This window comes from Anarrhichthys ocellatus, unplaced genomic scaffold (genome assembly GCF_004355925.1).
Source record: "Anarrhichthys ocellatus isolate YVR2014 unplaced genomic scaffold, GSC_Weel_1.0 scaffold5, whole genome shotgun sequence".
NCBI lineage: Eukaryota > Metazoa > Chordata > Actinopteri > Perciformes > Anarhichadidae > Anarrhichthys > Anarrhichthys ocellatus.
In genome coordinates this window covers 7,146,025-7,159,442 of record NW_022280035.1, presented here as the reverse complement: position 1 = coordinate 7,159,442, position 13,418 = coordinate 7,146,025, and the positions used below count along the sequence as shown (strand labels likewise).

The 13,418-nt window shown below is 37.8% G+C and overlaps 1 protein-coding gene across 4 annotated transcripts; it reads right to left on the bottom strand.

The window, feature by feature from the left end:
- Positions 1-560: 560 nt before the first annotated feature.
- Positions 561-9,534, bottom strand: tmem269 (transmembrane protein 269). 4 transcript variants are annotated; one of them, XM_031844827.1, is made up of 8 exons: positions 9,267-9,530; positions 8,159-8,202; positions 7,033-7,082; positions 5,482-5,629; positions 4,906-5,003; positions 3,627-3,770; positions 3,334-3,534; positions 561-3,023 (listed from the first exon to the last, which is right to left on the bottom strand). In XM_031844827.1, exons 4-8 carry the CDS (start codon positions 5,520-5,522, stop codon positions 2,914-2,916), a joined length of 594 nt encoding a protein of 197 aa, XP_031700687.1. In that variant the 5' UTR covers positions 5,523-5,629; positions 7,033-7,082; positions 8,159-8,202; positions 9,267-9,530; the 3' UTR covers positions 561-2,913. The 4 variants fall into 4 exon arrangements, with proteins under 4 accessions (XP_031700687.1, XP_031700685.1, XP_031700684.1 ...); XM_031844825.1 differs by lacking the exon at positions 7,033-7,082 and having other exon boundaries at positions 561-2,878; positions 9,267-9,534; XM_031844824.1 differs by lacking the exon at positions 7,033-7,082 and having other exon boundaries at positions 9,267-9,532.
- Between the last annotated feature and the right edge of the window lie 3,884 nt (positions 9,535-13,418).

Below are 13,418 nucleotides of genomic sequence, written 5' to 3'. Positions count from 1 at the left end.
ATATTACATTTCTGCTAATAAATCAGCCTAAATCCTACACACTGGCCCTATTACAGACAGACATGAGAATGGTATATTGTCATGACTTTCAGCAAGCAAGCGACTTAAGGGCATTTCCAAAAAATGTCAAACTATTCCTTTAACACAGAGCTGTCTTAAATTCATTTTCTATGCTTTTATGATCTTATGAAGTACTGTTGGATGTGGAGTTTCACGGACCGACCTGCATTGTCGGCCGTCGTAAAGCTGTTGGGAGTGCTCACAGCATACTGTATGGCGGCTGCTGAAGACATTTTTGAGTACAGCAGAAAGGCAGGACTGCTCTCGTAGGCTCATGTGCTACCAAATGCAGCAACACCTAGGAAGCAACATATCAACTGTGACGATCTGTAGGACTCCAATGTAACATCCATGTGTTGAATGTCCACCTTAGGCATTATATATGTTTTATATACAGTTCTCGTCAAACATTAATGATTTGATGAACTCATGACATTGAAAGCAAGTCATTTCATTATGAACTCCTTATTGTCAAAATGTAGAGACAAAAAAAACACACGTTAAGATCTTTTCTTTATTCATTGGGCAAAGTACAATTGTTGTATTTGTAATGCTCTTGGCATGCGTACATTACTGTGGCTTCACAGTTTCAAAACCAAAACACTCACACAGGAAAGCAGAATGTACCAGAGTAGATTTGTGTTCCGTTCAGAGTATAGGGCTGGGCAATTATTCAATATAATTTATTGTCTTTCAATGCAATCAAATCATCATTAACACATTTATCGAGATATCATGATACACGACTATATTGTCTAAATTGATAACAAGCACATAGTAACTAAAATTTCTCAGAAGATTTTGCACTAAAGTTCTTAATTCAATTGGAAAATACTGAGTATTCTTCATTTGTCAAGTATTTAATTGACACAGAAGTAGACAAAAATAGGCATTACCATGTGGATATTTCATGCAGACTATTTTTTTGAATTACCAGAAAACACACTTTATCGCGATATACTGTATTGTTATGGAGGATATTAAATTACCTTTATTGGGATAGAAAACAGCCATAGCCCCAGACATATTATGCACTTTAGATTATTTTCACAACATTGGTTATTGTAACCAGGTCAAGAACCACCAGTGGGTTCAGATCAATACCAGAACCAGAACACATGGCCGTTTGTGTTTAATTTTCTTGATTTAGGAAAGTCCGTTTTAGATTTCCCTCAGAAAACGTTAAGTTTAAAAGCTAGATAGCTCACAGCTTTAGCATTTTATGAGTTATCTAAATAAATCTCCCTAATAGTTTTAAAACAAAATTAATGCAAAAGTTCATGTCTTCCGGGTTCTGATATTGTTTATAAGAGGATTAAAATCATTAAAGCTATCATTAAATCCACTGAACTTAAACTGTGGGTGATGTCATACCTTTTATTTTGAAATCTCAGATTACTTGCTCAAAGATGACCGTTTTTCAGAAGGTGTGGAGTCCAAAATTAAATATGGGTATACTGTATAATTTCAGCATTTGTCACACACGCAATGGAAGGAGGCACAATTACACATTGTGAAACAGGCTCTACGAAAAAAGTGATGTCCCTCAGACAGAATACTGGCTAAGTTAAAGATTAACAACACACTCCAACTCTCCTTCCTTGTGGATTTTACTCATCAATGCTGCTCCACTACTAGAAGTGGTCATGTAGTACAATGTTACGACACATTTAAAGGTGGAGGCAGAACTTGCAGCGAGGGCAGCCTGTGTGTTGTTGCTCTTTAAGGGAAAATTCACATTGAATCACAAGGCAGAAAACTGCTGCTGCGGTGCTATGTATGCATCCACACACACACACACGTTGTATTCCTGACTCCACCTCCACTCAACGACTACCATAGGGCGTGATCCATTGTGGATTTATTATTTAAACCTCAATGCCTCCTAAAACGGAGGCAAACACATACAATGACCAGATAAAACGACACATAAAAGCAATATGGAAGCATTTTGAAAACAAACAGCAAATCTATTATTAGGAATGACTGCACCATTACGTTAGAAATTTCCTCACTGTAAGTCACTGGATTTTAGACCCCTACAAAATGGAAAAGTTGATTACGAGGAAACCCACATCATGGCCTGAATGCTGTGAAAGTGAAGTGACCTCAATCCTGATAAAAACATCAACAGTTAACACAAAATTAGTGACAGTGCTTTATTACCGTGTTATAAAGCAGAAAGGACATGGAATTTGAATCTGGTAAAAATGTTGCTGAGAAATCTTGTATACGATTGATTAGGCTTTACCTACATACTGTAGCACTCGAGCAGTTACTCATTAAGCTATGCTCAACACACATCATAATAAGAGTTATGATCCTGTGTGATTACACAATTAAACATTTTAAAAACCAAATTAGAAGCAGAAATCTATTAAAAATGTGAAATTATTTTTGTTTTCTTTTTATCTCATCCTGTGAGAAAATGATGTGCGCTGCTACTGCGTGTTCACAACATTGATGAAAGATTGGATTAATATTGATTTAGGGAGATTACACGGGAGATGAACCTGATGAAAATTTGTGGAACAAGCCATCTGACCCCTGGATTCAGTGAAAATGCAGCACAAACATAAGACAGCATGAAGGCTTATCCTTACTTTAGGAACATTAAAATGCACTTCTCATCCCTCACTCTAACTCTCTTGAATCTGGGCTCTGTTTTAGAGGTGTCGCATCAAAATAAAAAAAGGTCAAATAGAGCGAGTGTTCGCCTGTGGAACATGAGCATGTTTCAGCTTGGATCCTCCATGGCAGTAGGGAGCAGCAGCAGTCTGGAAGCCTCAGTTCACCCAGATGGGTCATAGAAGCAAACCTACATGGGAGTTTTGGACAAAGCCAGCACCCATTTTACACTTTACTGCTCCAAAGGGATGTTGGGAACAAAATGTAGGAGACTGACCAGAGCAGATAGTACACACATGCAGGGGGGAATGATGAGCAGAACAGCATGACAACTCCTGGAAATAACAAAAAAAAAAAAAAAAAAATTAAATTAAAAAAAAAAAAAAAAATAGAAGTGTAGTGAGATAAGAGTAAAAACACTGACAAATTGACAAAGCAGCATGTATTAGCAGGAAAAAAAGCCTTGATTACCGAAACTATCTCCATGGCTAGATGTCGCTACTACATGCAGATGCTAAATGTTGTACCTGATCTCTAATTTGATGAAGCATTTCTAATATGAATCCTACGCAGTCATTACTCTTAGCTCTTGTCCAAGAGAAATGTGAATCATACTGGATTTGTTTTTTTATTTAATGGCTTTACCTCCAGCGTAGACTGCTTTCTTCCAGGCCTGGGACTCTAGCACTCTGTCATGGGGGTAGAAGTTCTGGCTGATCATGAAGAGGATCATGGCCACCGCAATGACCCGCAGCAGGGCCAGGTTTCCCCCAGACAGCAGAGAGGCACTGGCCAGGATGGCCGAGGAGTAGATGCAGGGCAGGCCGCGATACATGAACGGGATCCCTATAGGGGCCAAACAAAGAACACATTTCCAGTAGGTCCTTTGAATAATAAAAACAGCATAGAGTACAGTAACTCTACATTTTGGAACTTACCGCTTGTAAAGAAACACAGGCGGGTGAACACTGACAAGACGTAACACACGCATAGGATGTTGTCCAGCAGGTCAGATGTCCTTAGGAGCAATGAAGTGGCGATCCCAAAGGTCGTGAAGTCAGCATAATCATCAAGCTTTGCACCTGAACATGAAAAAAGAAAAAAGCGAATAACAAACATGGCTCTGGGAAGTTCACAAGGAGACAATAATTGTATTGGACTGAAATGTAATTCGAATAACTGACATTAGAAGAGCTACTAGTGAGCGCCAACTGTTGTATTATTACACTTCTTTAAATCAGACAGTAATTTAGTCATGAGTTTACATCCTATCAAAGTTTAGATATGTTATCATCTCTCCCGGTATGGTCACTGATAATGTTACCGACAGTGGGCTGTGTATGTGAGAAAATCTCCAAGTGGAAATTTCAGAGTCCGCCCAACGGGCAACCATTCAGTAAACAACATTCTCCACTGCCTCGTCTCTTTATCCCCCCAGGAGCACAGTGCATGTTTTCAGCAGATGAGGTGATTCAGGCCCCGGCTCAATGACAGAGGTGGAATTCCACAGTCCAGGGTCAACAATTTTAGCAATTTCAGATATGCAGAGGAGCCAAAGCAGCGGGATTAAAAAAGACAATCGGAGCGTGATCCTGTGGAATTAGGCTGCTTAATCAGAAAGTGATTGTTCATTTGACAAAATACATGGGGGGGGGGAGACACAACAACATCCACCTGCAAAGTCATGCAGAAAAACCCCGTCGGGACACAAAGCCCCCTGAAATGTGCAGCCAACGATGTGATGCACGTGGGAGCTATTTTGGGGTTCGGAGAAAATGTGAACTTTCACACTAGAAGCTTTTAAAATATCGATTTGTGCCTCTTTGTTTACTATAGCGGTGTGATCTTTTGAAAACAAGCCACATCTTATGTTCTGTGTATTTTCATTGGGTGCCATTGACACTCAATAAAAAAAAAAAAAAAAACTGAAATTGTATAATTTGTGGAGTCCTTAGAAATATAGGAAAAGCTAAAAAGCACGCCATTTGATAAAGCTCAAGTTACATCCCATTAAATATGTACGATTCTTCTATTGGCTACTTTGTAAGACTATCCAGAGTATTCAATGGCGGTGTTTCCTTCAGCTGGTCCCTGTCGTTTATGACTTTGAGCGGCCTGATTATAAAGTCCAGACAAAGGACTGAGCAGCGAGCCCTGCCAACACCTGAGTCAAGGTTTATCTTTGGTAACAGCTCCCGACGACAACACTCCACTTACCCAGCGCAGAGCAGGCACCGAGTCGCCTGGCAACCGCTCCATCTGCCAAATCCAGAAGGTAGCCAATCAGAACCAGCCAGCATGCAGCATGATGGTGCCTGAACAAAAACAAAACCACGCTTTTAATGAAAATAGAAGGATTTTCCAAGGGGGTTCAAAGTCAACTTTTAGTAATTACTGTGGCCCTGAGGGGCTACAATATAAACAAAACAGAAAACACAATACTTCATAAAACACATCTTATTATTTTTTTTTTTTTTTTCTGTTGGCAAAGTTATTTTATACTCTGATCTGTTTGAGAAATGTATTTTTTTTTTTATTTATTTATTTATTTTTTTTAAATTGTGGTAGTTTTGTGACACATTGCTTTGTTTTCTGTTTTGTGAAATGCCGTTCTATTTTTTGCCACCGTAATAACTCAAATGTGGTTTTAAAAACCCCCTGGCCAAATCCTCAATTTGTATTAACATTTATGTTTTGTCTTTTTTTGGTTACAATGAGTCCGACCAAGCTATAGCGTTTGGTTCACCCCTGACTTAATGCTTCAGATAATAAAATCTAACAATGTAAACTCACCCGTTTAGACTGCTGAGAATGGAGGTAATGCCCATGACCATGTTAGCAACTGACAGAGCATTAGCTGCATTTTTACGTGCAAACTCCTTGATCTGGAGTCCCGTGGCTTCATCACTCAGAAAGAGCTTGTTGGTACACTGGAAGAGACCTTAGACCACACAACAGCAGCAGTTAGTAGTTGTCTGTGTAATGTCAATAACCCCTGCCCTGCTAAAGCTACAAGCTAAATCCCTACTATCATTGGGGGAGCATACCAGCTGGCCTTTTGATGAAGGTGTCTAACATGGGGGATAGTTTAATAATTATATCCCAGTTGGAGTCAAACTTCAGTTCAAGTGAAAGGAAAAATGTGTAAAAATTCTGAAAGTATTCTTAATGCTTTACCAGTCATAGATGAATAATTAATTTATATTGATTATAATTTAAACAATATTTTGTACACTATGAATACATATGGCAAGATATTATAAAATGTGTGCGTGTTTCTTTAACTGTTTTTAAAACAAAATATTGCTTTAAAAGCGATTCCCCTGTCTGATGTAAAAAAAGCATCACTTACCAAGACGTATGTTTATTGGACGAAGACCGACCATACGATACATTCATCCACTTTCAGATTACTAAAATGCATTTGTTACTGTACATTCGTTCATTCGCAGCCTATAGCATGCAACATTACAGTGTCTCATCATCTACGTATTACATGATCAGTTATATCTATGCAATAAACATTATTATAACATTTTTAAAAAGCAGCATGCAGTAAACTTCAATATCAATGGATATGATCATATTTTGCAAAGGATAAACATCAAAAGGATACATGTCTGAACAGGATGCATGTGGAGTGTTAGTGCTCAACTGTAATCATATCAGGGGTCAAATACACACGAATACTGGTGTGGTAAACAAGTTATAAACAGTTAGGGGACTACCACATTGGCTAAAGTGAGATTGACCTACTCCATAGACACATACCAGACGTGAGATCTATTATCCTGATAAAACATGGCGGCCTGAGACAAGGACATGGCAGCAGCACTCCCATAGCTCACTAGTCAAATCTATTAATACTACTGTAGCTAAGTCTTTAATTGGGATCATGGTATAAAGATAGATCTACAACCTCTCCTTGTTTACTTGTTGACATAACATACAGTATCTATATCAAAATACCTATAGCTTCATGGGGGTGTAAAGCCAATTTCAATAGATGAATTAAGTTTGTTTAAAGTGCAGTTAGTAAAATGTGTAATTACTTGACAAACATAGTTGTTTTGGAAGGCGAAAGCCAATAACGCTGCAACTTAGTCAGTAAGATGGAATGACTGCTGACACTGCCAGCCAAAAACTTCTTCCTCCCCCCACAAAGCTGTGATGTTTTTTAATGAAGTACAACAAAGAAATCAGTGTTTCCTGTCTGCCTCCGCTCTTGTGAGCTGAACGCTTTCTCTCAAGTCATAGTACTGTCCAAGTAGTGCACAGATAAATGACCTGCAAAATTTTGAGATTTTTTTAAAATGTTGCAGTAGCAACCCTTGTGTTTTTCACCCTGAACTTCCTGTGATTCCAAAGCCAGGCGAGTTCAAGACATTCTTCATCTGAAAGAAAACAGCGTATGAGACACAGCAAAAGCCAACAATAACTTACACTTTTACTTGACAGCATGCTTTCTACTTCTCATTTTGGATTTTTAAAACAATTCACAACCTGGCATTTGGATTGTTATCTGAAAACTGTTCATGGGTAAACAAACACATTAGTTAATGCAGTTTGCTAATGGAATAGTCAGGTTCATTAACTTTAGTCACAGTAAATACAATTAGGGAAGCACACGTGCAGCCCCAATGTGCAAAGCCAGTGAGGTTGCAGATCTCACTGTCAAGTTGTGCACTACCCACTTTAAGACACCGTCTTGGTCACAAATAAAAAAAAAAATAAAAAAAGCATAAAGCCAGAGACACTGTAATTTTCAAGCAGGTCTCCATTTCTGGATTGCTGCCTAATGACTGCAAAGCATGATGGGAAGGCCCTTGTTATGTAATGCTCTGCTACGTTACAGTAACTGGTAACAACTACCAAGACTAAACGAAAAACAAAGGAAAACAATTCAGAACAGGGATAATCTGACAGGAGCTAACTGAACAATATAAACTATTTACATTTTCCCTGAGTCAACTGTGTTTTGTGTTTATGGCATATAGTCGAGGAGAAAAGGCAATAAAATTGGTTCTAAATCCTATACACCATTCAACACGTATTCCTATACATTCTAATGGGTGTGGTTTGTGATTCTGTAATATGAATTCACAGTATATACTTAAACGAGTGAATATCAACAATAAAACATTACATCACGATAAACTACCCTCAAGCTGTGTGGACTACTGTGCAGTGTACATGAATGTGTTTGTACTGTAATGATGGTGTTGATGTCTACATCCACATACTTTATTATAATTGCATATCACTTCCTCATGTCTCCTTTATGCTATATGTGTTCTATGTTGTTGGTTTTGTCTTCAATTGATTTCGGTTCAAGCTTCTTTAAAACTTGCTCAGCGGTTGTTTTCCTGCCTAATTAGATCCAAGCAGACCTACAGGTAGGCCTGCCATCTGGCACACATGTAAATAATAATCCACCTGTTGAGGTGAAATTTAAGAAACAAGTACCTACCAGAAGAGGGAGACAGCAGGATCATGATTGTCTCTGGTTCACAGCTGTAAAATAAACAATTTAAAAAAAGGTGGTACTTATATTAGCATTATGACATTCAACCATAGATTGAGCATGACGGATACATTTGGACTATCTGAAAATAACAAATAAAAACAAGGTCATGCCATAGAAAGTCCATGAAAAGATGTTAGGTTGTCAGTTTTGGATCCATATACAGATTTAGCTATACCGTTACCGGTTGTAAATCTGTATTCTTTTGCACTCCATGACTTATTTTATGGCTGAATAATTCTTAAATGCGTTAAATTAAAATGTGCGCAACGACAACCGCTGCTGCCTCGCTTGTCTATCTGTTCTTCTCATTTGTTGAAAGTATGAGGGCAAAAACCCAAATAAATAAATGGCTGTATGCCAGAAAATGCACCCATGGGTGTTCTTTTACGCTTCTCAATATGTGATTCTGCTACTGAAACCACTTGCTGGTTTACAGCCGCTCAGCGGGGGGCCCTCTGCGCAAAAAAACAAAACGTCACCAGCTAGAAAATCTAACAATCAAAAGACCTAAAGCAACAGGTGACTTCGCCGCACGTTTACTGTGAAACTCCATTTGTCATCACACACCTTTTTTTAACCCTTGAAACTCCTCAGACCCTCACTGAGCTGGGAGATTTTTTCTTTTGTTCGCACCAAATTACAAAGAGGTATCACCATGAGACAGCTGATCGACCATTTCACGCGTTTGCTAGATTATATGGTTGTTGTACAGTGCGCATGACATGATTGAATCGTTTTCGTTTAAAATCGCACAGATGTGGTTTCAGGGCCTTTCAGTATAAATTTAAAAAAAAAAAAAAAAAAAAAAAAAAAAAAAAAACACACCTTAATGCTCAGTCAATTCCCCCTGAATAAACAATGGTTGATGATGAAGATATTTAGAGCAGTCAAACAGCTTAGCATGAAGAGGTTGGCGATAGCTCGCAACTGCGTCACAATCTAACGGTCCGACTCGTCAAATCAGGCTGTATTTTGCTAAAAAAAAAAATCTATTCTCCATTGATAATGGAGATGCAGGTAACACATACACATGCGGATGGTCTCATCTTACCTGAAAGGGCCTCCAAAGATTACAAAATATAGACAAATCCAATGACGGAGACGTCTAAACACGCGTGCCGTGGGGGAGCTTGTCTTTCCTTTTCTTTATCACGTGGTTGATCTCTTTGTCCCTTAACTCTCTTTGGTATGTTGAGTGCCTACGCCGACTACAGTGTGCACAACATAGGCCGTTTACCTTTCAGCTTCACAGCCTCTAATTCAGCGCGTCCTTTTAAAGACCAAGGGTAAATCCGCTGTAATATTCCACCGGAAATGACGCTCCTATTGCCGCTAGTTTCTTTTATGACAATCCAGCTAGCGGCTGGTGTCACACCCCCAGCAGTCCTCAAACCTGCTGGTTGTTCGCTTAACACCATTTTTAACCTAGTTGGGGTGTAACACCTGTTCACAAATGTTCTGATTTTACAGTCAGATGTATTTTTAGAATACATCTTTCATTTTTGATGCGATAAAAAAACAAAAGCTGCAATAAAGAAATAAAGCAAACTTCTATTTCTCTAGAATTTGTGGGCTACTGCTATTACTATTCGGCTATTTAATAGGGTACAATAACACAATAAAGCCACATAAATAAATACATGATGTTATTAGCTTACACTATTCTCAATATTGCATTTTGAAATGTTTTTAAGAAGTTAGTATTTCCACAACATTTTTGCAGGTTAATGAATACCTAACAAATGACACTGCACTTCTGCACCAACAAAGCTGTGGTCGGTAAGCACAAATGAGTGGAATGTGTTTTCCTGCTGCTCTTATTGCTTCACATGACGAAGTATGAACAAACAAACCAATGCACACATATGTGAAATATATATTTGGTGCAAGTCAAGTCAAGTCTAAAGCAAGGTTGTTGTTGCCTCAAATACGCTTCTGTTATCTTGACTTGTAATTCTGGCAGTTGTCCACTTCTCTTTGAGAGTCAAACTGTTGACCTATATTTTGTTGACCCAGTTCTGGTGACCAGGAAGTGGAATGGCAAACCTTCACATACGAGTTACCTCATTAACTACTGAGCTATCATAGATTATTAACAGACTATCCCCTTGTGAGAGTGTTACAATACTCAATGCTTAATCCTTTAACCCTCACCAAGCCTCACCCAGCAGACCCCAGAGGTATACTTTTTGTTATATGGGTGCTTTATTATGTAATTTCTATTTTTCATGACAATCAATGTTCGAATGCCTAGATGTCATTGTTTTCTGTTTCTGTTTTAATCAGAGCTTTTAAAAAAGACACAGATTTCCTCATGTGCTCTGTGTATTTTCATTAAACACAAAATGCTTATGCTTTGACTGTAACTGTCCAAAAATAACAACAATCTGTTTTATTGTTCTTCAGATGACATTATTTTCATAACTGATCGTGTTTTGAGAACAAATAAGTTAACATTTTGCTATGATGGTTGTTTCTTAGTATATTCTTGGGGTCCCCAAGGACCCCAGTCAGATAGTCTTTGTATATGATGGTAGGATGAGGGATAATGTTCTAACTAAGAAAACAACAATTACAAAAACAAAACTTTGCATTTTTTATTTGCTTTGGGCAAAAATAACAACAATCAATGTTTTATTTTTAAACAGACCTCAGTTATTTTATATAGACCTTTATTAAAGGGTTGAAATGGCACTTAAAGGTAAAATACAACATGTTATTAGTAATATGTTAGTATTATAGCAACGTGTGTCAATTTGCTACCACGGAATTAGTAGTATTACCAGTATTTAGAAGTATTTTTCTACATATTTAACAAGTTTACAGTAGGCTACTTTGAAAACATCTTAGAAATAATGAGAAATCATACTGAATAATGTATGTTCTTCATCGAATATGTAATGGAATAACATTAAATATATGATATTAACAACAGTGAATGTTCATAAGGTTTTTCTTATTACATACAAATTGTAAATTCATTATCTTATCATTCATTAGCATCACTTCCGTCTATTTTAATTACTAGCTTTTTTTGGTAGAGCATGTTTTTGGAAAATGATTTGACCCTTATTAGACTTTTTTGCATCAAGTTACATAATTCTTAGTTCAAAATGCTCAAAATGCTTGATTTTCAAGTGATTCACGTAGACTTCGGATAGTTCCAGGAAGTACTCAGAGGGCAATTTGCATGTGTAAATATTGGTAGAAATCGGTACAAGCAGAGCATAAATAGATTTACAATATTCATAGAGAGCAACGATATACGTATTTAGATTTGTATTTTAAAAGTCAAATTTGCTAATATTTGAGAATTAGTATACAGAGTTACCTTTCTGGTCGTCATATTTTAGGCTGAAGTTCCCTTGTTTTTAGGCCACTAAATCTCACCAGAGTGAGAGGACTGTCAACCAGGAGACCCAAGTGGATTTATGGTAGTGGATCTAACCCTAACCCTAACCCACGGAAAGAACGGGCAATTCATGTCCCTGAACACGAGACAATTACATTTCGTGACTATTTCACAAATTGCCGTAAGACTGTGTTGTCCTCTAAGGATTAAAGTCGGTACATAAAAACACATGAAAGCAGAGGAATGCAAGCAGAGACTATATCTCACCGATTTATTCATCAAACATTTCATTTTGGCATTGAAGCTGTTACGACAAAAACAAGTAAATAGATTTTTTGACAATTAATTCTGGTCTCGTGAGGGAAAAGCCTTCAAATCAGAGAGTAAAAAGTATAAAATAAATACCCACCATTGTACATAACATTTTATGACCTCGTCATGGAAACGTGATATGTTGCTGCAAAGTGCTGTCCCATTGATATTTACACCATCTCAAGCCCTTACAGTCTCTCACACTCAACCATTTATCAGGGTTCAAGGCTTTAGGGGGGACACTGCGATTGGGCCATTGAGAGGCTCCATGAGCTGCCATTAATATAAAAAGAATGGTCCGTTGGAGAGAACTTGACATGACATGACTCTCATTAAACAGCTCTAGCACAACATACCAAGTGGGAGTGACCGCTCAATCAGGTGAGTGGGTATTTATTTGCATACTGACATATTAACCTTTGATGAGTTGCTGAATGTCAATCTAAGAACTGTATAATTAAAGTGCTTCCAGGGAAAGTTACATGAGTGGACACACCTGTGTAAATGAGCTTGTATTTGACTAGTGGGTGTACCCTTCAACAGAAAGTGAATGTATCCTTCATCCTTGTGTTTCTTGTGCCAGCAGAATACTGTGCTACAGGAGGATGTGAGTGTTTGCTCTCTTCTTCAAACCCTTGTGGAGACACTAGGTTATTTAGAATAAGGCTCAATTGTCTTACTAAATAAAGAGTACACACAATGTACAGAAACAAATATTTAATATGATGTAGGTTGATGACATAACATATTGGCTTATCAGTCATTACACATAATGCACCAACAGTTCATTTCCTAAAAAGCTTTGCACTGATAAGTCACACTGCGCAGAAAGCCAGCGGGCATGTAAGGCGGACCTTGTAGTCTTGACAGTGTTTTCCCCCAGGCTGCTCAGCATTCACACAGGCAAAGCCAAGATGGCGTCATATCTGCAAAACAAACAGTAAGAAAACTATTTCAAAAAGGCAATCCATCAATTTTACACATGAATCTCAGTTGACTCATCACCCAGGAGTATATAGTTCGACATTTTGTGAAATACCACTTCCATGTCTGTACGGTAAATACAAAGCTACCTCCAGCAGCACGCTAGCTTATCTAAGCATAACGACTGGCTCTGTCTTAAGGTTACAACATCTGCCAACCACCTGTAAAGCTCACTTATTACAAATAATAAAATAATAGTAAAATAACAAAAAAAAACAATGCGGTGTGGTTTACAGAGGGTTATGTGTCTGACTTAATCTTGGCAACTTGCTGTAATTATTTTGAGGCTACAGGCAACCAGCAGAGACTACCCCTGGCTATTTGCTTTTTAGCATAAACCTTTTTTAAACCAGGACAATCCCATTGGGATTTTGAATCTATTTTAAAATGGGGTCCTTGAAAAGATGGTCACATAAACGTTTCACCATATAAAAAAAATTACACATAACCAGCTTAAAAACAAAACAGCAAAAAGTGAAAAACAATATAAAAACATAAAGAAATTCACATAAAAGAGATTACAGACTTTAAAACAAACCAGCAAATTGCATCGAG